The sequence below is a fragment of the Tachypleus tridentatus genome, chromosome 10 (genome assembly GCF_004210375.1).
Source record: "Tachypleus tridentatus isolate NWPU-2018 chromosome 10, ASM421037v1, whole genome shotgun sequence".
Lineage (NCBI taxonomy): Eukaryota > Metazoa > Arthropoda > Merostomata > Xiphosura > Limulidae > Tachypleus > Tachypleus tridentatus.
In genome coordinates this window covers 122,976,201-123,003,944 of record NC_134834.1, presented here as the reverse complement: position 1 = coordinate 123,003,944, position 27,744 = coordinate 122,976,201, and the positions used below count along the sequence as shown (strand labels likewise).

Here is a 27,744-nt window from a genome sequence, read left to right as displayed (position 1 = left end):
ACTCTTTTGTTGTTTATTTCTGATAAAATCCGTTTGTCAATACCCAGTTGAGTTCAACACTACGAGACAAACCCAGGGGTTGTACTGATCCCTCATCTGGAGGCCGACTGCCTGCAGGAGATAGAAAAGCTTCTCGTTACCACTAGTGTCTTCCTATTGGTTGCTCATCTTTTGTTTCTCCTAGCTACATCGTATGGTACTTTGTTTTCCAATTATTTCCTCCGATGAAGACATTGCATGATTCCTACCTTCACCTACACAGTAGACAGGAGGTCAAAAATTAGCCAGTTTTAGTACAAGGTTTCTATAGCGGCCATGTTGTCCTTCTTGTTTAATTCATTGCTCATTGAAATTTCTTTTCTACCGTTTCTTACATCTCATTAACGTAGATCTTTTATCAGATACCTGGGATAACACGGTATGGGTCTCTCATCTAAAATCAAGGCTAACACAAATTATGGTCTCTAGCCAGGGACCAAAGCCAAAAATGCAAGGATTATAAAGCCACCAAGGCCACAAACACTGTAGGATTTCAAATTCAATTTTTTGACAAAGATAAAGAGCAATAGCCGTCTTTACAAACTTCAGATAAAAACCACACAATCTGACAAAACGTCATGACCGACATATCCTAGTTAGTTAATTATTAATCGCCTTGTTTACTAGCTTCTGTTATGACCACACATACTGACAAAACGTCGTGACCGACATATCCTAATTAGTTAATTATTAATCGCCTTGTTTACTAGCTTCTGTTATGACCACACATACTGACAAAACGTCGTGACCGACATATCCTAATAAGTTAATTATTAATCGCCTTGTTTACTAGCTTCTGTTATGACCACACATACTGACATAACGTCGTGACCGACATATCCTAGTTAGTTAATTATTAATCGCCTTGTTTACTAGCTTCTGTTATGACCACACATACTGACAAAACGTCGTGACCGACATATCCTAATTAGTTAATTATTAATCGCCTTGTTTACTAGCTTCTGTTATGACCACACATACTGACAAAACGTCGTGACCGACATATCCTAATAAGTTAATTATTAATCGCCTTGTTTACTAGCTTCTGTTATGACCACACATACTGACAAAATGTCGTGACCGACATATCCTAATAAGTTAATTATTAATCGCCTTGTTTACTAGCTTCTGTTATGACCACACATACTGACAAAATGTCGTGACCGACATATCCTAATAAGTTAATTATTAATCGCCTTGTTTACTAGCTTCTGTTATGACCACACATACTGACAAAACGTCGTGACCGACATATCCTAATAAGTTAATTATTAATCGCCTTGTTTACTAGCTTCTGTTATGACCACACATACTGACAAAACGTCGTGACCGTCATGTATTTGTCATAAAGGTTTACATAATGCACTCGAACACTTTAACAGATAGACTGAACATGGCGTATGTATTTGTTGGTTTATACACGTTAATTGTCTATGCTTCGCCAACCTTGGACAACAAAGCCCAGTTTTAAATGTTAGAAGCCTTCACACTTATTGCTGTGCCATTGGAAAGGCGTTAAAGGTTTTTTAATCTTGGTTAATGATTATACTTTATATGACGCACCCTGTAACTATTCCCTTTGACCCCTTCACACACACATAAACCCTCACGTTGCATTTAAAACTAGGGGACGTGAAACTGTACAATCACTCCTTATTTTAAATGTATTTTGTTGAAAAGTTCTCCTAAGAGTGATCATTAGTCACACTGTTCGCAATAATTAAGGAAATATGTGCATGAATCCATCTCTGTACATTGTTAGATCCATTAATACGTCATTATATACAAATAATGATGTACATGAATCCAGCTCCGAGCACTGTTAGATCCATAACTACATCATTAAAATAACATGAATCCATCTCTGTACATTGTTTGATCCATTAATACGTCATTATATACAAATAATGATGTACATGAATCCAGCTACGAGCACTGTTAGATCCATAACTACATCATTAAAATAACATGAATCCAGCTCTGTACATTGTTTGATCCATTAATACGTCATTATATACAAATAATGATGTACATGAATCCAGCTCCGAGCACTGTTAGATCCATAACTACATCATTAAAATAACATGAATCCAGCTCTGTACATTGTTTGATCTCTGTCTGCAACATTCAAATAGCACTTATTTATGCTACACCCATCGCAAGAACATAACACTGAATGTTAGTGATACAAGCCATAAGATTTACCTATGAACCACCGAGAGTCTTCTACCACGTGCCATGTTATCGAATACCGGTATTTTGAAGACTATGTTAAAAGGCGTTTCTCAACTTGAATAACAACGATTTTGGTGAAACTTTGTGTTTATTTATTTCCATGCATCGAGGAAAACATTCGTACGTTTTTAACACTAGAAGCATGTGGTTCTTCTGGACACCAACTGGTTTACCATTATTTATTCTCTCTACGCACCTTTACTTACATGTATAGGAGTTCAGAATTAAAACTAATTATAGTAGTAATGCCCTGAGTATTTGAAGGTGGTAAATGTTTTTGTTTGTTTGTGTGTATATATATAACTATTATTTAAAATGGTCACTCAAGCAAAAAAAATCACGGTTTTCGAGGTCAAGTGGTCACTCAGCATAAACTCAGTCTTCAAGGTTAAATGATAAATCTCAACAATGAATCACAATTGGCAAGGTAAAGGGTCAATTTCGAGTCGAGGTCTACAATGTATTATATGACCCGCGTCAAACTTACACATTAGATATTCTGAAAGGTCAACCTTTCAGGAAATTTGAACATGCGCACATCGCATTTAAATACCGGTTGTTATAAACCTGATAAAGTACATGTTGCACATGAACATCACGCCGACATCAGGGACTATTGGAAACAAGGCTTCGCTTGGCAAGTAGCCATGAATTTTTTTTGTAACAATATACACACACACAGACCAACATCATTGTGGCTGATCAACAGAACGGAAACTCCCGACACGCAACTGCACAGTCAGTCTAGTCTCTCCTGTCAATATTTCCAGCCGAATGGTTGGACATTAGTTACAGTCATGAAATGTGTTAAACGTATAAATGTACTAAAATAAAAGCTTTCAACAGAATAACAGTTTAAATAATCAAGCAAGTGAATATTAAAATATTAGAATTATTACAGTTTAAATGATCAAGCAAGTGAATATTAAAATATTAGAATTATTACAGTTTAAATGATCAAGCAAGTGAATATTAAAATATTAGAATTATTTTAGTTTAAATGATCAAGCAAGTGAATATTAAAATATTAGAATTATTTTAGTTTAAATGATCAAGCAAGTAAATATTAAAATATTAGAATTATTAGTTTAAATGATCAAGCAAGTGAATATTAAAATATTAAAATTATTACAGTTTAAATGATCAACCAAGTGAATATTAAAATATTAGAATTATTAGATCTGAAACTATTATACAAACAAATCTTGTGTTGCAACTTCCTACTAAAAATAATTATTCATTAAATTTCTACGGACAGTGAGTATAACTTATTTTAATGTTTCTAATTAAAAGCATTTCTAATATAAATAATTAAACATGTTTGATTGTTCTTACAGCGACATGATTGAATGTACCGTAGGTTTTCTAGAAATCAATACAATAAACCGATCACTCCAACATTACACATTCTACTTCCTGTTCCTTGTGGCTTAAGATGGAATTTTAACATTGATTGTAAACATGAAATTCGCCGCTAGTTACCAACAACAAAACAAACTTAGAGCCTATATTCTGTGTTACATATTACACTAGTACCAAATGTAATACATTCTTTGCGAAGTGTTTGAAAATTAAATCGGCCAAAAGTCCTATGGCAAGTAAACATAGTGAAGCCTCCTCAGCTTTTAAAACATGTACGCACCATAACAATGGTTATATATATATATTATACAGAATAATGAACTACAGTAATTTATAATCTAACATACATGAATTATACCTTCTTAACAATGATGAACTACAGTAATTATAATCCAACTACTGTATATTAGACTGTTAAGAATGATGAACTACAGTAGTTATAATCTAACTACTGTATATTAGACTGTTAAGAATGATGAACTACAGTAGCTATAATCTGACTACTGTATATTACACTTTGTTCACAATAATGAACTACAGTAGCTATAATCTAACTACTGTATATTAGACTGTTAAGAATGATGAACTACAGTAGCTATAATCTAACTACTGTATAGTAGACTGTTAAAAATGATGAACTACAGTAGCTATAATCTAACTACTGTATACTAGACTGTTAAAAATGATGAACTACAGTAGCTATAATCTAACTACTGTATATTAAACTGTTAAGAATGATGAACTACAGTAGTTATAATCGAACTACTGTATATTAGACTTTGTTAAGAATGATGAACTATAGTAGCTATAATCTAACTACTGTATATTAGACTGTTAAGAATGATGAACAAAAATAGCTATAATCTAACTACTGTATATTTGACTTAAGAATGATGAACTACAGTAGTTATAATCTAACTACTGTATATTAGACTTAAGAATGATGAACTACAGTAGTTATAATTAACTACTGTATATTAGACTGTTAAGAATGATGAACTACAGTAGCTATAATCTAACTACTGTATATTAGACTGTTAAGAATGATGAACTACAGTAATTATAATCCAACTACCGCATATTAGACTTTGTTAAGAATGATGAACTACAGTAATTATAATCCAACTACCGCATATTAGACTTTGTTAAGAATGATGAACTACAATAGTTATAATCTAACTACTGTATATTTGACCTTGTTCACAATGATGAACTACAGTAGCTATAATCTAACTACTGTATATTACACTTTGTTCACAATGATGAACTACAGTAGTTATAATCTAACTACTGTATATTAGACTGTTAAGAATGATGAACTACAGTAGTTATAATCTAACTACTGTATATTAGACTGTTAAGAATGATGAACTACAGTAGTTATAATCTAACTACTGTATATTAGACTGTTAAGAATGATGAACTACAGTAGTTATAATCTAACTACTGTATATTAGACTGTTAAGAATGATGAACTACAGTAGTTATAATCTAACTACTGTATATTAGACTGTTAAGAATGATGAACTACAGTAGGTATAATCTAACTACTGTATATTAGACTGTTAAGAATGATAAACTACAGTAGCTATAATCTAACTACTGTATATTAGACTGTTAAGAATGATGAACTACAGTAGCTATAATCAACTACTGTATATTAGACTGTTAAGAATGATGAACCACAGTAGCTATAATCTAACTACTGTATATTAGACTGTTAAGAATGATGAACTACAGTAGCTATAATCTAACTACTGTATATTAGACTGTTAAGAATGATGAACTACAGTAGCTATAATCAACTACTGTATATTAGACTGTTAAGAATGATAAACTACAGTAGCTATAATCTAACTACTGTATATTAGACTGTTAAGAATGATGAACTACAGTAGTTATAATCTAACTACTGTTTATTAGACTGTTAAGAATGATGAACTACAGTAGCTCTAATCTAACTACTGTATATTAGACTTAAGAATGATGAACTACAGTAGCTCTAATCTAACTACTGTATATTAGACTTAAGAATGATGAACTACAGTAGTTATAATCTAACTACTGTATATTAGACTGTTAAGAATGATGAACTACAGTAGTTATAATCTAACTACTGTATATTAGACTGTTAAGAATGATGAACTACAGTAGTTATAATCTAACTACTGTATATTAGACTGTTAAGAATGATGAACTACAGTAGTTATAATCTAACTACTGTATATTAGACTGTTAAGAATGATGAACTACAGTAGTTATAATCTAACTACTGTATATTCGACTGTTAAGAATGATGAACTACAGTAGTTATAATCTAACTACTGTATATTAGACTGTTAAGAATGATGAACTACAGTAGTTATAATCTAACTACTGTATATTAGACTGTTAAGAATGATGAACTACAGTAGTTATAATCTAACTACTGTATATTAGACTGTTAAGAATGATGAACTACAGTAGTTATAATCTAACTACTGTATATTAGACTGTTCACAATAATGAACTACAGTAACTATGATGCACTGGTGTCAGGACAGTGTGGGCCAGAGCCTCGATCCTCAAACGATGTCCATAAGTATACGACTCCCCCAATTTTAATTACGTTTTGCCCACACTATCTCACATTCAAAATACAAATTAATTTGGTAGCTGGAGACAAGTAAAGCTAGAAACAAACTTGAACATTCAGAGATAGCACGTCCTATCTACACTGCTCCTTTTCAAGGTTACATGTTTATGTTGGAGAATGTTAAATTTCACCTAGGAAAACTCAGAAAATCCTTCTTAGATCCGGAATGGTCAACGATCCGGATCATTGCTTGTAATGTTATAAGGAGTCTCAATCCTAATATGCCCAGGAAATGTGATACAAATATGATCGCACCAGACAACTATTTTAACCCAAAACCGCAAAAATAACCACATCTCCCTATAATCAAAAATGCTTCAAAGTGATCCGCAATCCGGATCAAATTTGGGGAGGGCTGTCCTCTACTGACCTCCCAATTTTGTACAAAATTTTCGAATGCATTGATTAATTAGTTGTTTGTTTGTTTTTTCTGACGCGCGCGGAATAGACTGATACACAGGCACTCACACGAACGTAACTATAATATCCCCTCATTCGGAAGCGAGAGAAAATATTATGAAAATTTATTTTGACATTAACTTTCTTTTTGTCACCGATCTTCATCACATCTCCATCCTGTTCAAAGTGGGCACAAAATAACAGTCTTAATATCTACGGGAAAATATACCCTCCATCAAACCCTTCTACCTTCCACGGTTGTTCAAGATATAAATTAGTTGAACTTTCCGATATTAACTGTCAGTCTCTCTCTACAATTGTAATCCACATACATTAATGACGAAAACATCAACAGTTTAAGTATATTTAAATAAACACACGCGTTCTTTCAAACAACAGCCGTTTAACAATCCTCAATCATCCAACTGTTTAGCGAGTGGCTAACACGCGTTCTGAGCACGAGCAGTGAACGTGAAAGGTGTGCAGTTCACGAGAACAACAGGAACAAAACAACTACAGGCAATGAAAACTTTTCACAGAATTCTGGGTTTCAGCTATATTGGCAAACATGAAAATCACTCATTTTAACAACAAATACAAAGTTTGGTGTCAAATAAACAGTTTCATCTTTCTTCTCCAAGTACTCATAATACAAAGCTCAATGAGGTTTTTTATTAGTTATCTATTTACAACATGAACATCCGACACAGCCCTGTCGTTACTGTCTATTTACAACAAGAACATCCGACACAGCCCTGTCGTTACTGTCTATTCTTAAAGTAATTAAGAAGTTTTTTTTTATACACCTTTATTTAATTTCCTTTTTATAAATCTGTCTAAACTGCCACCTTCCGGTACTCTGTCCGAGCTGCCACCTAGTTGTACTACAAGAGAACTATTTTTTGTATTTAATAAGAAAGAATAAAAGCTTGTTTCGAATTTCGCGAAAATCTACATGAAGGCTATCTGCACTAGCTGTCCCTACTTTAGCAGTGATGGCCAAACTATAAGACAGATAATAAACACCACCTACCGACAACCCTTGAGCTAGGGCGAAAAGGGCAAGCATGTTCAGTTGCGGTGATTCGAATTCTAGACTTGTTTATTGTGAACCAAGCGCCCTAAACAGCGGGGCTAATAATAAAAGCATCAAAGTTATGACATAATCAGTTAGTTACATCCAGAGACTATAATATAAAGTTGTATGTAAAACGCTGTTCACAATTTTTACAAACATTTAATGTATACTGATGAATCATATCCGTTGAACAGATATGTTTAAACTCATTACAAGGCATAAAAACAATAAGGGTACGAGTAACATCCTCATGATATGTGCATCAAGGCGTTCGAAACTAATCTAACTTGGGTTCCACACTAATCAACAGTCAATGTTTTATACTATTTGCCAAAACCTTTATTCTAGCATTTAAAGTCCGTAAACTGACCGTTGACCTGTCGGAGTTCAATATAAATTACCTTTTATGTGACAGAGTTATCGTCCAAATTTAAATAAACCCGAGATTATCACTGTTTTAATTCATCAAAGATGGTAATCATATCGGACACCAAATACAACATAATAACAACAGTTACGTAGTTGTTTTATGGAAGAAACCCTATCAGACACAGCTGCTTGGATACAAAGCCTAAGCAATATATAGGTGTTAAGTTAAATAAATTTCCAGAACTTGGAGTCACTTACTTCATGTAATACAGTCGATCGTCTGCCGTTACGTGCACGGTACATTCTCGTCGGATTCTTCGGTTGACTTCGGCCAAGTGTTTCTCCACCTCGGAGGACATGTTCACGTGAGTTGCACGTGACGAGTGTTGATAAAAGAAATGTTGACTATTAGGTGACTTGTAATACAACGCACATATATATCATAACGACGTAACCCCCTCTGTTAATCAATATATGTTAAATATTCTTAACCCGGGGACACCTTTCAACCAGCGTCACTGTAAGTTAGGCCTGGAACGGAAAGCAGCGAAATTCACAACTGGTGATGAATTACTTTGAAAACACGACTTCGTAAAATTATAAACGTACTTTCCGATTTCTTTTCTCCACGATGAACCTTCAAATAAACAGCAATTTTTAGATATTCCCCCGTTGTATGCAACGGTAAAAAAAACACACACCTTCTCTAGCAGGTTCTTGGATAAGCCTAAATCGGAAATGTCTCATAAGTGACAGTTATTTCATATTTAAATCATCACAGTACTGAACAGAGTGGTGTCTCCAGTTGTCATAATGGCTATTTCTCCCGTGTAATAACTTATCACTCGTTCACGCGAACTACAGTCAACTCGCCCTTCGTTATCCGAGAAGCATATTAAAGTCTGTTGTAGAAGTTTTGGTCTTGAAAACACAGATCTTCCTACACCTTGCTAAACACGCTTCAAGTTAAGATGTCTGTCAGACTCCAATATTAACTTCTGGTACTTGTAGATAAATTTTCTTATCATGACGAACTACTGAACGTACGTCACCTGTAACAGTAAAACATGGATGTTCTAATATTCAGAAATGTAACACTCAGATGGGCTGCTTTCTGTATCTTAGAAATATACAAAAACATGACCTTTTATCAACTTCACCTCCAACAAAACTAATCCTAAACTTATGAAGAAAGAAGATATAACAATGTGTTAGTCTTACAGTATTTGATATATCAAGTGACTGATGACATGACCTTTAACCCAATGTCAGAGTTCATCAGTTAAGACAGCTGCAGTAATTGTGGAAACAAGACATTCTGTACAAACAACATTCACGATGTAAATCAGATTAATATGATAGTTTTTTGTTTTTTTTCATGTTTCACGTCGAAATAAAGTATCCCACGAAATACTGACAACTACATAAAAGGTTAAAGGTTGTACTAACACCAACATACAAGAATCTAACTTGTACTAAAAAATACAAGTGGTGTTACTAAGAACGAGCTACAAGATTCTAAATGGTACAAACAAAATATAATACTTTAAATGGTACTGCCAACTAACATTCTAACTCTTACTAACAATAATACAAGATTTTAAGAGGTGCTCCCAACAACGTACAAGATTTTAAGAGGTGCTCCCAACAACATTTAACATTCTAAGCAGTACTATTAACAACATAAAAGTTTCTATATAAAGCCATATGTACTACTGAATACAACTTAAGGTTCTATATGTTGGTAACAATACAAATTGTAGTATTATAAGTGATACTAACGGTAACCTATAAGGCCCTACATAATAGTAACAACAATCTATAACGTCCTACATGGTACTGACAATTGACAAATACAGGGCCTTACACAATAGTAACAAAAGTGCCATCACGTGACAACAACTAGCGAGTGTTTTAGTTTTTTTATTTGGGAACATAGCCGTGCCGATTGTGTTTTGTTTATATTCTCAAACACGTGCAAAACGATCACAGATGACGAGTGTGCTTTTGGTTAAGGAACCCACACACAAAAACAGACACGCAGATACACTTTTGTTTTTAAAACTTTTCAAATGAAAGTTTTCACTTAAACTATGTCTGAAAGTAAAATTCATTTATACTAAACAGATGGTCGGTGAAAGTAAAATGCAATTCATTTATTTAAAGACATCAATGTCGAAATCGAACCCTTACGACGACAATCCTCGGCCTTTTGTAAAGCCAATAAGCTTTGGCAAGAGATTAAGTGACGTCATCAATGGACTTCGCCAGAACCATAGTTACTCGTGGGAAACAAATTTGCTTTTTAACATACTTTAATTACAGTTCATGACAGAGAGAAGCTGACGTTAAGATAAACGTAATGTTGAACATATTTCTGCTACGAGTATTAACATTTATATCAATCGAACCGCATTCAAAATATCCATAATTTAAACCTAACTCTTACTGAATAAGCTTGAGGTCAAAACGTGCTTAAATAAATACTAGTTTACCGAGATGACCTTCTACCAAGGAAGTAACCGAACTATTCTGTAGATATAGGAAGAACCATTAAACATCTTACGATGTATTTAATGTTAAATTTTACATATAGTAAACTATATTTGTACAAAGAACCATTAAACATCTTACGATGTATTTCATGTTATTTTTTACATATAGTAAACTGTATTTGTACAAAGAACCATTAAACATCTTAAGATGTATTTCATGTTAAATTTTACATATAGTAAACTATATTCATTCATACAAAGAACCATTAAACATCTTACGATGTATTTCATATTTTTTACATATAGTAAACTGTATTTGTAGAAAGAACCATTAAACATCTTACGATGTATTTCATGTTATTTTTTACATATAGTAAACTGTATTTGTACAAAGAACCATTAAACATCTTACGATGTATTTCATGTTATTTTTTACATATAGTAAACTGTATTTGTACAAAGAACCATTAAACATCTTACGATGTATTTCATGTTATTTTTTACATATAGTAAACTATATTTGTACAAAGAACCATTAAACATCTTACGATGTATTTCATGTTATTTTTTACATATAGTAAACTATATTTGTACAAAGAACCATTAAACATCTTACGATGTATTTCATGTTATTTTTTACATATAGTAAACTATATTTGTACAAAGAACCATTTGTCCGACATACGACATATAGTTATCCATAAATCACACTACGCGAGACGTCCTTTCTAAAATGCATACATTTATTTTCTAACCACACGAAGTATGACAGAGAAGTCTCCACTTTAATTTACGGAAAGGGTTGTTGAAATGTTGTAAACAGCTGGCAGCATGGTTTTCTAGATTTACAAGTATCACACCCCTGATCTTTACGTTTCTGCAGCTGAAGTAAATTTTTTTGAATTCACTGTTTTTCAAACTGACTTGGATTATCCCTTTATGATCATATTCTAAACTGTCTGTCCCTACATAGTTCTTGGTTTTCAGAGATCTTGTGGTTTTTGGATGTATTTTTTCAGAGTTCTTGCTTTTCATTGGTTTCTGGTTTCAACTTCTGTCCCCATGATACCAAACAAACGCGGTAAGGACCAGAAATCACAAACCAGGCTGGAAATAGTGTCTACATACTTTTTTAAACTAACATTCCTATTTTGACTCCATGTCTACAGTACTTATAAACATTAATGGAGTGAAAATAGGAACTTGTTATCCTATTTTATAGGATATAATAATATAAAAATATAAAACTAGACTGGAAATAGCGTTTACATTACTTTCTCAGACTACATGTTCCTATTTTCACTCCATTAAAGTTTATAAGTCCTGTAGACACGGGGTCAAAATAGGAATGTTAGCTTAAAAAAGTATGTTTACATTTTTAATGTAAACCTTAAATCCTAGCCTAGTTTCTTTAATTTTTTTAGCCTCTCTAGTCGTAGGTTCAAAAAATATAACCATTGCATTTTGATTCAACTTTATTTATAATTAATTAAGCTTTATTTTTGATTCAACTTTATTATTTCTATACTTTTTAATCAACCCTATTTCCCTCTTTAAATTAACAATTTTTATTTTGCTTTTATATATTTATTTTTTGCGTCTTAGAATTTATTATCCATATACGGACATAAAATAAGTTGCATACGTGCACATGCATTCAGTTGAATGTTACGTGTTTTTCAACAGTTCGCTTCCGCATTTGCTTTTTTTCCTAACCGTTGTTTACTGAGCCAGGCGTTTTTTTTTTTCCTGAGGTTTCATGAAAACACGAGTTAAAACAAACCAAGTACGAAAATCAGTAGAATACATCACCTCTCACAAAAACAGATAAATCTACTCAGGTAATTATCTAATATTAAAAGAAACTCACGTAGAGACAAAGTAGAACAGCGATCTTGTCAAACAGTGAAGAATAGTGAATCCAAGAGTTGATAAATATACTCAACGTGGCAGTTTCCAATTAATGCGCATGAGTGAAACACTGATTTTGTTCAAAGGTGAAAAGTGAAGGACTTAAGAGAAATTCTTCATGGCGAAAAAATAATTTTGTTTATTTGTTTCTAGTTAACTACAAAGCTACACGGTGAGCTACATACGTACCGCCAGTATAGAAACCCGGTTTCTAACTGTGCAAGTCCACAAATATGCTGCTGTGCCACCAGGGGCCGAAAAAACAAACAAACGAAAGTGCTTGAATTCATTTTAAAACTACCCTATAACAGTAAAATATTCATTGCAATGTCTTCTGGATAATAATGCTATAGATTGTTAAAAATACAAAATTTTTACTCTAATAAAACTAAGTATTTCCAATTATTATAACGGTGTTTAATTGGCTTCTATATTTCTGCGATGCTTGAGTGGCTTCAAAGAGCTTATGTTGGTAATGAAGGAAAACTTAACAAAAATCGTCCTTCAGCTTCTGCAGGAGTTTGTTTAGTTGTTGTACATATATTTTGGCGCACTATGTACACACAGTGTCAGTTTTATGGGGACCAAATTCTTTACAGTAGGTGTCTATGACTTGTTGGCGATAAATGTCAATAAACGAACAGCACGCAGTTCAAAATAACATATTCAGAGGAAGTCAAACGTATGTATAACAATTCGTTACATTTCTAATTATCACACTTGTCTGTTTTGAATATCGTAAAGCTACACGAGAGCTATCTGTGGTAGCCGTCCCTAATTTAGCAGTGAAGGACCAGATGGAAGACAGCTAGTCGTCACCACTCACACCATACTCTTCAACCACTCTTATCAACGAAGAGTAAGATTGACCATCACATTATGACGCCCCCACACCTGAAAGGATAAGTGTTTGGTATGACGGGGATTCTAACCGGGATTCTAACCCGCAATTCTTTTACGAGTCGAGAGCTCTAACCATCTGGCTATGCTAGGCCCTCTCAGTTGTATCTATAACTTTAAATAAACGTCTCCTTTTCTTCAAAATCCACGCAGGTAGACTCAACTTTCTCCTCTGTCTTTGTTAAACTGTGAAACTTTAAAATACCACTCTTTTCGCCTAATTAACAATCTCACAGACTAATTCAACTTCACTTATCACCTTTAACTTCCTTGCACCCGGTATCTGCACCTATTTATAGCACGCGATAAGAAAATCTAAAAATATCTAGCCCTCTAGTGAGAAAAATATTTCACATAATGAGAAAAACTTGGAAGATTTCAGGAAGATGACGTTAATAATATTACAAAGCGTAAGTTTAAACTAAACAGTCTTGTGTATCCAACAACTAGCCGTTTTTACTGTAGGCTTTGGCGATGTTTTTTTGAGTAGGATTGCCCAGATTTGAAAATATTCATAGCTATTTTTCATAGCTGTCCTAAAGAGGACAGCGAAATAATAACAATAATATAAAGAACAAATGAATGAATTTTTTCTAACATTTAGAAATTCAACTAAGCCGTAGACATAGAAAGTATTGAGTGTTTCAAGAAGTGTGTTTCTTCAGGTGGTTTTTGCCTGTGTTCTATTAGAATTTTTGTCAAATTCGTGGACGATCCTCATCATGAATCACTATCGTAGTTCATGATGACTCATCTAGAATCATGAATCTTAGACTTTGTCAATACCTTTAATCAGCAGGTGTCAGAGCATTCTAGATCTATTATCTAGACGAGATATTCTTGTAAACCTCACGACAGCCACGTCAATTTCTTACTGTAGTTTTGACTACAGGGAACTTCAAGTTTGGCGTCCTAAAAGGTTCTCTGTATAAAAGAACAATATTGAACCCTGTCCAAGTCACCTTTGTTTGTTCACCATGAAGACTCCGCCTATGTCATCAATAAGAGAATACAATGTAAGTACTCTAGAAGTAGTCCTAACACTACCTCACACACACACACACACACACTCCAGTAGGACAGAACTTCATTCCTTCCATGGCGTTGACTGTTCTACACTCTACACGTGATAAATCTGGTGTACACTTCACGTACCTCATGGTTTTATTACAGTACTCTAAACAAATTATTTATTTTATCCTTTTACTACCCCTCGTAATCATTCACAAAACTGTGGCTGTCGCGGTTTTATTGTTGTTTGGAAATTGCATTTGTGAAACATAAGAAGTAGCAATTACAGACAAACACTTGGCACACCAAGAAACTGACGCCCACGTCAACCAGTTAACATAACGTAAAACGTAAGGCGTGATATTTGTATATCACATACACACACACAAAATTGAAACTAGCGAGTGTAGCTCTTTATTGTATCATTTACAGGTATACTACAGCAATTGCGAACCCAAGTGCAGGGTGAATATTATTTAGAACATAAACTACTGTGTGGCCACAATTCGAGACTCCTTTACAATTACGTTTCTAGCATTCAGATTTAAGAACACTTAAATGAACGACAAAAATTTGTCTCCTGCTGTATGTGATGTCCGATACAAAACCAGGCAGTGAAACACCAGCTGTGACCGAGCTAAAGGTGCCCGGAGCAACATACAGCGAAGTCGAGAAACGAGGCACCTGACAGTGACCCTCCTACAACTTGGAACTGATGCGAAACAGGTTGCCGGAAGCGTCGAGTGAGTGGAGGCATTCAGGAAGTCGTACGTTTCTATTTGTTTTCTCGCATTTACCTCGCGACGTTTCGTGCTTCCAAACCATTCCCTTTTCTAGAGGTGAAAGTTCTACTGCGCATGTCGAATAACACCTATGGCGAGACAAAAAGAGGCCTACGTACAACAAGGAGGTTCAGTGAATATCAAGTTGATATTGAAATCTTAATTTTGAAACTTCAGGAAACAATTAATCCACTTATACAAAAGAAAGTTACGTTACAACACCTGGCACTAGAACACAACAAATAATTCAGAAAAAAATGAAATTTATAAATGTAACTCGAAAAAGAAGTAAAATTGAATTCTCATAACAAAGACGCCTTTGTCCGAGAAACGAGATTACGATAGTCATAAAAGCGTCCTAATTACACAGACGAGGTTAGAACAACCATTAAAAATTCCTAGTTCTACAGACGAGATCAGAACAACCACAACAAAAAAAACCCAGTTCTACAGACGAGGTCAGAACAACCATAACAAAAAACCCTAGTTCTAAAAACGAGGTCACAACAACCATAAAAAAATCCTAGTTCTACAGACGAGGTCACAACAACCGTAACAAAAAAATTCTAGTTCAACAGACGAGATCAGAGCAACCATAACAATAAAAATCCTAGTTCAACAGACGAGATCAGGCCAACCACAACAAAAAAATCCTAGTTCTACAGACTAGGTTAGAACAACCATAACAAAAGTCCTGGTTCTACAGACGAGGTCAAAGCAACTATAACAAAAAAATCCTAGTTCTACAGACGAGATCAGAACAACCATAACAAAAAAATCCTAGTTCTACAGACGAGATCAGAACAACCATAACAAAAAAATCCTAGTTCTACAGACGAGATCAGAACAACCATAACAAAAAAATCCTAGTTCTACAGACGAGATCAGAACAACCATAACAAAAAATTCCTAGTTCTACAGACGAGGTCAGAACAACCATAACAACAAAATCCTGGTTCTACAGACGAGATCAGGCCAACCACAACAAAAAAATCCTAGTTCTACAGACTAGGTTAGAACAACCATAACAAAAATCCTGGTTCTACAGAGGAAATTAGAACAACCATAACAAATACCCTGGATCTACAGACGAAATTAGAACAACCATAACAAATACCCTGGATCTACAGACGAAATTAGAACAACCATAACAAAAAATCCTGTATCTTCAGAGGAGGTTACAACAACCATAACAAAAATTCTGGTTCTACAGACGAGATCAGAACAACCATAACAAACATCCTGGTTCTACAAACGAGGTCAAAGCAACCATAACAAAAATCCTGGTTCTACAGACGAGGTCAAAGCAACCATAACAAAAAAATCCTAGTTCTACAGACGAGATCAGAACAACCATAACAAACATCCTGTGTCTACAGAAGAGATCAGAACAACCATAACAAAAATCCTACTTCTACAGACAAGGTCAGAACAACCATAAAAAATCCTAGTTCTACAGACGAGGTTAAAACAACCATAAAAAACCTAGTTCTACAGACGAGGTCAGAACAACCATAACAAAAAAAACCCTAGTTCTAAAAACGAGGTCAGAACAACCATAACAAAAAAACCCTAGTTCTAAAAACGAGGTCAGAACAACCATAACAAAAAAACCCCAGTTCTAAAAACGAGGTCAGAACAACCATAACAAAAAAACCTAGTTCTAAAAACGAGGTCAGAACAACCATAACAAAAAAACCCTAGTTCTAAGAACGAGGTCACAACAACAATAACAAAAAACCCTAGTTCTAAAAACGAGGTCAGAACAACCATAACAAAAAAAACCTAGTTCTAAAAACAACGTCAGAACAACCATAACAAAAAAACCCTAGTTCTACAGACGAGGTCAGAACAACCATAACAAAAAAATCCTAGTTCTACAGACGAGATCAGAACAACCATAACAAAAATATCCTACTTCAACAGACGAGGTCAGAACAACCATAACAAAAAACCCTAGTTCTAAAAACGAGGTCAGAACAACCATAACAAAAAACCCTAGTTCTAAGAACGAGGTCAGAACAACAATAACAAAAAAAACCTAGTTCTAAAAACGAGGTCAGAACAACCATAACAAAAAACCCTAGTTCTAAAAACAACGTCAGAACAACCATAACAAAAAAAACCCTAGTTCTACAGACGAGGTCAGAACAACCATAAAAAATTCCTAGTTTTTACAGAGGAGATCAGAGCCATAAAAAAATCTTAATTCTACAGAGGAGGTCAGAACCATAAAAAATCCTAGTTCTAGAGAGGAAGTCAAAACAACCATAAAAAAAATCCTAGTTCTACAGACGAGGTCAGAACAACCATAACAACAAAATCCTGGTTCTACAGACGGGGGTTAGAACAACCATAAAAATTCTAGTTCTACAGACGAGGTCAGAACAACCGTAACAAAAAAATTCTAGTTCAACAGACGAGATCAGGCCAACCACAACAAAAAAATCCTAGTTCTACAGACTAGGTTAGAACAACCATAACAAAAAAATCCTAGTTCTACAGACTAGGTTAGAACAACCATAACAAAAATCCTGGTTCGACAGACGAGGTCAAAACAGCCATAACAAAAATCCTGGTTCTACAGACGAGGTCAAAGCAACTATAACAAAAATCCTGGTACTACAGACGAAATTAAAACAACCATAACAAATACCCTGGATCTACAAACGAAATTAGAACAACCATAACAAAAACCCTGTATCTTCAGAGGAGGTTACAACAACCATAACAAAAAAATCCTAGTTCTATAGACGAGATCAGAACATCCATAACAAAAAAATCCTAGTTCTACAGACGAGGTCAGAACAACCATAACAACAAAATTCTGGTTCTACAGACGAGGTTAGAACAACCATAAAAAATCCTAGTTCTACAGACGAGGTTAGAACAACTATAACAAAAAATCCTAGTTCAACAGACAAGATCAGAACAACAACAACAAAATAATCCTAGTTCTACAGACGAGGTCAGAACAACAACAACAACAAAATAATCCTAGTTCTACAGACGAGGTCAGAACAACCATAACAAACATCCTGATTCTACAGACGAGATCAGAACAACCATAACAAACATCCTGATTCTACAGACGAGATCAGAACAACCATAACAAACATCCTGATTCTACAGACGAGATCAGAACAACCATAACAAACATCCTGATTCTACAGACGAGATCAGAACAACCATAAAAAATCCTAGTTCTACAGATGAGGTTAGAACAACCATAAAAAATCCTAGTTCTACAGACGAGGTCAGAACAACCATAACAAAAAAATCCTAGTTCTACAGACGAGATCAGAACAAGCATAACAAAAAAAATCCTAGTTCTACAGACGAGATCAGAACAACCATAACAAAAAAAAATCCTAGTTCTACAGACGAGATCAGAACAAGCATAACAAAAAAAATCCTAGTTCTACAGACGAGATCAGAACAAGCATAACAAAAAAAATCCTAGTTCTACAGACGAGATCAGAACAACCATAACAAAAAAATCCTAGTTCTACAGAAGAGATCAGAACAAGCATAACAAAAAAAATCCTAGTTCTACAGACGAGATCAGAACAAGCATAACAAAAAATCCTAGTTCTACAGACGAGATCAGAACAACCATAACAAAATAATCTTAGTTCAACAGACGAGATCAGAACAACCATAACAAAATAATCTTAGTTCAACAGACGAGATCAGAACAACCATAACAAAATAATCTTAGTTCAACAGACGAGATCAGAACAACCATAACAAAAAAAAATCCTAGTTCTACAGACGAGATCAGAACAACCATAACAAAAATCCTAGTTCTACAGACGAGATCAGAACAAGCATAACATAACAAAAAAAAACCATCCTAGTTCTACAGACGAGATCAGAACAAGCATAACAAAAAAAATCCTAGTTCTACAGACGAGATCAGAACAACCATAACAAAAAAATCCTAGTTCTACAGAAGAGATCAGAACAAGCATAACAAAATAATCTTAGTTCAACAGACGAGATCAGAACAACCATAACAAAATAATCTTAGTTCAACAGACGAGATCAGAACAACCATAACAAAAAAAAATCCTAGTTCTACAGACGAGATCAGAACAACCATAACAAAATAATCCTAGTTCTACAGACGAGATCAGAACAACCATAACAAAATAATCCAAGTTTTACAGACGAGGTTAGAACAACCATAAAAAGTCCTAGTTCTACAGACGAGGTCAGAACATCCATAAAAAGTCCTAGTTCTACAGACGAGGTCAGAACAACCATAACAAACATCCTGATTCTACAGACGAGGTCAGAACAACCATAACAAAAATCCTAGTTCTACAGACGAGGTTAGAACAACCATAAAAAGTCCCAGTTCTACAGACGAGGTCAGAACAACCATAACAAAAATCCTAGTTCTACAGACGAGATCAGAACAACCATAACAAAAATCCTAGTTCTACAGACGAGATCAGAACAACCATAACAAAAATCCTACTTCTACAGACGAGATCAGAACAACCATAACAAAAATCCTACTTCTACAGACGAGATCAGAACAACCATAACAAAAATCCTACTTCTACAGACGAGGTTAGAACAACCATAAAAAATCCTACTTCTGCAGACGAGGTCAGAACAACCATAACAAAAAAATCCTAGTTCTACAGACGAGGTCAGAACAACCATAACAAAAAAATCCTAGTTCTACAGACGAGATCAGAACAACCATAACAAAAATATCCTACTTCAACAGACGAGGTCAGAACAACCATAAAAAGTCCTAGTTCTACAGACGAGATCAGAACAACCATAAAAAATTCTAGTTCTACAGACGAGGTTAGAACAACCATAACAAAAATCCTAGTTCTACAGACGAGGTCAGAACAACCATAAAAAAATCCTATACAAAACAGACTACAACAAGCACAAAAAGATCCTTTTCCTATAGACGAGACTAGCTCAGTCATACTGTTTATAATCATAATGTTATTAGAATAAAACCTTCTTAGTCATAATCACGATGCTAGAACAGTCACAAAAGGTTCTAATCCAACAGACAAGGTTAGAATATTCATGTTAATTACAACTATTGGGTTGTAATAAACACAGTTTAGATCCTAAATACGAGGCTAAAACAATGATACTAGTTACAAGTGGTTTCTTAGAATAAAAACTGGCTAAAGCAAATTCCAAGAACGTCCAGAAGAAAAATTTGAATCCGCTAGCAAACATGCATTTAAGTTTGTTAATTAAAAAAATATTTTTTTACCTCACGTTTTATTCATTTTGGTCTTTCACATGAAAGCCTGTATTTTGATTACAATCGCCAAAGTAAATTAACACGTGTAAACTTTATTTAGTTAGCCGAGCGTGAATATGGCTAGTATGTATAAACAGACTACACAAAGTAAACACGGGTTAGTACATAAAACACGTTTTCTGCTTTATATGGCCTTTATAAGAAATAAACACGATTATATAAGAACATTGTGCATACAACAGCCTACAGCAACAACATAATTAAATATAGCATTTGAAATTGTCAATACAAACGAACCTTTTTGCATCAGGTTTTCTTTGTTTTTCCCATGTACATACACATATACATGCACTGTTAGACGTCCTGCACTGAACTTCTGTAAATTTCGTAAAAATTCAATACGCTACCCGTGAAGCGTGTATTGTGTTTCGGTGGTCATTCGGCTATTCTAGTCCAGTACAACTACGGTGCACGAATGAACCAATGCATAATATATAACCTGCAATGGTTGGATAAAGCACGTATCTCGTAATATTGCGCATACCCTACAACTAAGGTTACAATACTGTGTAACCTTTGAAGACTTGAGTCAACAATAGAACACAGTAGAGAACAATGCACAAAGTTCTATAAATCTTGACTATACTGAGAAAGTGAAGAAATATAGAATTTGTAACACGGTGAAGAGAAGTGTAACATGTAGCATGTTGTGTAATGTGGTGAGATGTATTATTTGTAACACGGTGAAGAGAAGTGTAACATGTAGCATGTTGTGTAATGTGGTGAGATGTATTATTTGTAACACGGTGAAGAGAAGTGTAACATGTAGCATGTTGTGTAATGTGGTGAGATGTATTAGGTTGAGGAATAATTCGTGAGCGTTTTTAAATAATTTCATTCAAGCATTACATGCAAGACTATACAATACTTCAATGCATGAACACATTACACCCAAAACATTTATTATGATACTTTATTTCATGTAATACCTAGGTATATAGTATGCATTGTTGTAAACGAAATTGCAAGAAATTAAATGCGAAAAGCAGATGGTGTCGTAAACGCTCGATTTTGTCCACTTGACATTCCATTTAATGAGCTGAAAATGAAAGCAAAAATTAAAGACATATGAAAATCAAACACACCATCTATTAGAGCAAAATATTATCTACCAAATGACATGAAATATTTTGCGAAAGCGTTTCATTTATGAATATATTTTTTTAACTTGAAAAAACTCTCACGAATTATTCCTCAACCCAATAACATATAGTGTGTCGTGTAACTTGTTAAAATTAAATTAAGAATAATTAAAAGTGAAAACTTCGTTAGAGTACTGTTGTGGAACCTATTGTACGGTCAGGGTACTGTTATAAAACCTACTGTACGGTCAGGGTACTGTTGTGGAACCTACTGTACGGTCAGGGTACTGTTGTCGATCCCACTGTACGATTAGGGTACTGTTGTAGATCCCACTGTACGGTCAGGGTACTGTTGTAGATCCCACTGTACGGTCAGGGTACTGTTGTAGATCTTACTATATAGTTAGAGTACTGTAGGTGGGGAAAATGTAACACGTAGTACTTTTGTAACATATTAAAACTAAATTTAGAATAATTAAAAGTATCCGTTTATTTGGTGTCAAAGGTCAGTTGGCAAAATTTAACTTTCTAATAATTAAAAGTATCCGTTTATTTGGTGTCAAAGGTCAGTTGGCAAAATTTAACTCTACCATAACTAAAATACAGGTTATGTTTTCAAACTTACTTTAACAACGGCATTTCTCAACCCTTTTCTCTTTGTAATTATAATTATTGTTCAAAATGTTTATTGTTATTTATACATTATACATGTTTTAACTTTGTGGTTATTTCTCATCGGACTATTATCATTTTCTCATTTTTTATTCAAATATTGTGATATCTTTAGGACTACACAGAGGTAATAATGGCAGTGATTTTCAAGATTCTTAATTAAAAAAATAATGTACTAAAAAATAAATTAAACGAGGTAACAAACACGTCACAGTTTGCATTCACGTGCAGTCTCGTAAATTCCGAGAAGTCTCTAAACAATATGGTGGAAGGCGCCTTGATTTGTTGGTTATAGCGGTGTGAGGTAGCTAACTTAATTCTATTCGCTGACGTATACAGAACGTGTGATAAAACTTCTGCATCTTTCGTGTCGAAGTCTTCCGCTCAGGTACAAAAGTACCTAATGTCCAAAAATATTGGATCAGGGGACCATCCTCTAAATGCCACGAGTCTATCGTTTTAGCAGATCTGCATTATCTTCTACTAGTGAAGGAAACTCGAAATTATTCCACCACAACAGATGTCGCTGCGTTACCTTGAAAGTTCGTTGCTCGTATCCATCAGTTTAACTATCTTTGATGTAACTATACAGCGATTCTCTATTATAATAACCCTATATACTACCGGGAGATAGGGATTATAACATCCTACCGTACATGGGGAGGTGCCGCATACAAGGGGGAAGACGTGTTACAGTACCAATTGTGTGGAAATAGTATTATATACAGTATAAAAACATGGAAGTGTGGTAACTCAATGCCTTCCAAAATCAACATGTTGGTAAAATAAAAGAATTACATTTAAGTAACAAACTCCAAGTTTTCATGTTTCAACATGTCGTATATTGATATCTTTATACCAGGACTAACAGCTTTAAAGAAATACTCAAAACAGAAATAAAATCGTTATGTTTGAAAAATCACGGGATGATGTATCTTTCTCTGTATCTTAACGTTTATATCATTCAAATAAACAGAAGTATAGACAAGGTCACTGTCTTAAAACTGAATACAAATGCTAATAAACGTGTAGGTTCACATGACAGTGCTCTGAAGGGGAAGATGTGTCCATGACAGGATTCTAAAGAGGGAGGTGTATGCCCATGATAGTACTCTAGAGGGGGATATATATTTGTCCATGGCAGTGCTTTAGAGAAGGACATATTTAAACATCCCTTCGACCACGGCAGAATTCTAAAAGAGGAAATATGTGCCCACGGAAGTGCTCTTGAAGGAGACATGTAGGTGTTCTCTATAGAGGGGTATAAATATGCCCACAGCAGTGCTCTAAAGGGGGACACACGACAATGAGAGAATAACAGCGTCAACCGAGTCCGTTGTTTATCACATACACAGCAAGGGAAATGAATCATTTTCATGCTCGAGTAACTTCAAAACTCAACACTCTACCACGTAGACAAACTCCGTACAAAATAACTTAAAAACTTGATGAGTTTACCATAAAATAAAACCAGCATCCTGCTTAATGTTTAACGTGCACAATAATTTGTTTTATTTAACATCTACGGTACTGAAGTTTATAGAACGATAACACACCATGACCTAATACGATCTTGTTTCCTTAACATACTTTTGGTTTTACTTTATATATCATCTTGAACCTTGATGCACTGGCCTCGATATACAGTGAAAGAATGTACTTTAAAACAGCAACAAGAAACCTGCTAATGGAATATTATTTAAACTTCGTTCTGTATAAACGTGTTGTAAGAAAACATTTAACATTTTATTGATGAGTTACAATCACAAATTAAAGCTAATAAATTAAACCGTTGTATCAACTCGTCTTCCAAAACTGTTGATTACTCTAACATAAATTATCCACGAATCTTTACAAGTACTACAATGACCAATTTGAAATAACAGCAAGTCATCTTTAAGTGAAGCATGCGATTTGGACCGGAAACCCCTAGTGGATCGGACGAATAGTCTGAAGGCTTGTATCGCTAAATCAGTTTCATTATCCGTGGTAGTCATGGTACATCGAGCGGACCACAAACTGTTTGGAAATTTAACCTCATCTGTCTGCAATAACATGACCGAATAAATTCTGATCGCAGCGTTTACTACTCACGTGAGTTTTGTGCCGAAGTTGAGAGATTTATTTCCAAATAAATAACGGAATGTTCTAAAACTATAAAAATAACTCCAACTTTACTTCTGATTTAAAAAAAAAAAAATCTTAATAAATAAAATAATAATAACAAGGCGATTAACTACAACTGTTGTAGAATTAAGGTTAAATTCTCCGGACCGTATCCTCCAATTGACAGGATGCACATCCGCATAAAAAGCGTTGTACTGTTATACATAGACCAGTTTTAATATCATCATACAAAAAGTAGACTACTGGATAGCAAGTGACTTAGTGTATAGTGTCTTTAAACAATATATTGAGTGAAACCAGGTTTCGAACAGTTCACCTTCTTCGTACAGTACTAAAGTGTTGATTGTATACTTGAGATCTGGTAAGGAAGGACATGGCGTAGTGCCTTTAAAGGATGTATTTAATGAGACCATGCTTCGTGTACGAAGTCTTCAAGCACGTACGATATGTTAAACATAGCAAATGGTTTAGTTGTGTGTGTGTGTGTGTGTGTGTGTGTGTGTCAATTTTTCCATCACCATATCCCTTTTCTGTATTCTTAAGACTGCTGGTATGGATATTAACTCTTAGGTTAAAATAAAAGTACAGAACAACGTTTCGACCTTCTTAGGTCATCTTTTTTGTTAACCTGAAGATAACCTAAGAAGGTCGAAACGTTGTTCTAAATTTATTTTAATAAAAGTGCTAATATCCATACCAGCAGTCTTAAGAATACATTTTTACTTCAAGTGGGTTTCTCGTCATCACGAATGTTAATTTTGCTTTCTTCTATCCGTCTATCATCTCAAACTTCTATATCGTGTTCGAGAAGAAGGAATCTTTATACACGTAGAGCACAGAAATCTTATCAAACAAAAATATACACACACACCATTAGTCACGAGATTAAAAGACCAGGTAAACAGAATACCCGTGCTTGGACGAGAACTACTACGAAAAATGTCGACACACGTTCTTCTGTTCGTCGTTGGGCAGATGATACCAATATACTAATGCCGGTTCTAAACCACGCCCTAGATCTCTGAACTATATAAAATATGTCTGTTTTCATTACATTCCATAATAAAAAATGTCTTAGCATTTCAGTGATGAGTGTATAGAATACGATTCACCATAGCACAATTTATGGTATAGTTAATATGCATCATTTTCGATATCCATCAATACCGATATAAATATCACAGAGGTGTGTCGTACAGTTCAACTGAAAAGGTTACTGTTAAAAAGGTCAGTATTCCAACGATCAGATAGATCTGCGGTAAGTATATCTCAGCTATTGAAATATCAAACTGTTTAATATACCACTGATAACAGTGGTACTTACTGTACTTATTACACCTAAGAAATTATCCTATAAAAATATGTTGAAACTGACACCGTTTACCAACAAACTTAAAAATAATGATTACACTAAACAGGAGTAAACCGTATGCCCAAGTTATACTAAATATTCACTAAACAGGAGTGAACTGTGTGAAAGTGTTGTGAAACAATCTAGAAAAGTTTTAACTTCTGTATTGGAAGAGTCATGTTGTGGTCAGTGTTAATACGACCAACTTTAGAATTAAATGACCATATTCACAAAATCTTAAAGAAAAAACACTAACTGATTACTTTTACCAGAGATCACGTGTAATGTGGTCACTGAGAGGCACAGCGACATCTAGTGACGGAGGAAGACGCAAAAGTTTACAATGTTTATTGCCCGATAGTGAACAATATACCAAATGATCAGATTCAGATTAAAGGTAACAGATTCATGTCAACAACTTCTATGACGAAACAGATTTACAATAACACACGAACATGTGACATTCATTCATGATGAGACGTGGAAATGAACGGTATGATTCAATCATGGCGACGGGAAGATAAACACGCGCGGCTATTTCTGCAGATACCAAAAGTACAGATGAACATGTACAGTTACTTCAGTAGATATCAAAAGCCTAGGTAAACATGTGCAACTAATTTTGTAGATAGGTACCAAACGCCTAGGAGAACATGTGCAGCTAATTTTGTAGATAGGTACCAAACGCCTAGGAGAACATGTGCAGCTAATTTTGTAGATAGGTACCAAACGCCTAGGAGAACATGTGCAGCTAATTTTGTAGATAGGTAATCAAATGCCTAGGAGAACATGTGCAGCTAATTTTGTAGATAGGTACCAAACGCCTAGGTGAACATGTGCAGCTAATTTTGTAGATAGGTACCAAACGCCTAGGTGAACACGTACGAAACATTCTGTAAACACAATATGTACGTCTAAACACGTACGGCTGATTCTGTATATATGAAATGTACGCCTGAACGCGTACAGTTAATTCTATACTACATGAACACATACAGTTTAAACTTCATAATTTAAATAAGCCTCACGCAACATTAAAACAACGAATCACGCCACTCGTTTAAAAACACGGTATTTGAACTCACTTGGGGCATACATCTCTAACTCCGTAATTTGAAGTTTCCAGACATGGTGGTTGGTCGTTATGACGCGTACATTTTACATTGATTTTTGTCCCTCGGTTAGCACGTTGTAGGCCTTAGGCTAAGAACGAAGCGACCATCGATCGAGGTTCTTCCACAAAGAAGCCACTGTACAGCGACTACCTCTATATAGTAGGGCAAAAAATATGTTTTTGTTCTCACACGTATCTCGCCTACTTAAGATTTGAGTTATTCTGGTCAATCATTTAACATTTTCTCACGCACGTTCTTATTTCATTCCAAATCTCTTCGTCAATCAACCATTTATTTCCGTCTGCTCTTCTTCTTCGCAAAATTATTCCAGTTTCTCATATCTCTAAAAGTCTGCTTTCATTGTGTTTCCATTTCATGACATCTTTGTCTTGTAGTCCACAACACATCAATTCATCTACTAACGAACCATACACACGACTCCCCACCCGTTTCTTCAACAGTTAACGCTTTACTCTCCCACGAATTTTGCATTGCGATCGAAATTATGAAATTTAACCGAATACGTGTACCTGTGTTTTAATCCATAATAAACATGCACACACAAAAATCGCTGAACTTGTGCTCTCGTGTTTAGTTAAGCCTACAAATATCCATGTTCGTATTATGTTTAAGATGGTGTGACATTACATTCCGCCATTTCAGGACAATGTTGTTCACAGTAGGCGAACTATAGCCTCACAGTAACCACATTTTACATAAATTACTGTTCTTAAATTAATACGTTCACAAATATAGCTTTAGAACCTATAGAATATATTCGAAAGAAACGAAAGTCCAAAAATATTTTACGGTCTTGACTTTACCGAGGATGAGCGCACGTTTAACTAATGGTCATAAAATTTCAACAAA

The 27,744-nt window shown here is 34.6% G+C and overlaps 1 protein-coding gene across 2 annotated transcripts in view; it reads right to left on the bottom strand.

Annotated features, from left to right (window-relative positions):
- The window catches only part of LOC143230239 (uncharacterized), a 110,211-nt gene that overhangs the window by 64,261 nt on the left and 18,206 nt on the right, over positions 1-27,744 (bottom strand). For both annotated transcript variants that reach the window (XM_076463433.1, XM_076463430.1), the window contains exon 2: positions 8,376-9,169. In XM_076463433.1, coding sequence (XP_076319548.1) covers positions 8,376-8,476 — 101 coding nt within the window. In that variant the 5' untranslated portion in view covers positions 8,477-9,169. The remainder of the gene's footprint in view (positions 1-8,375; positions 9,170-27,744) is intronic.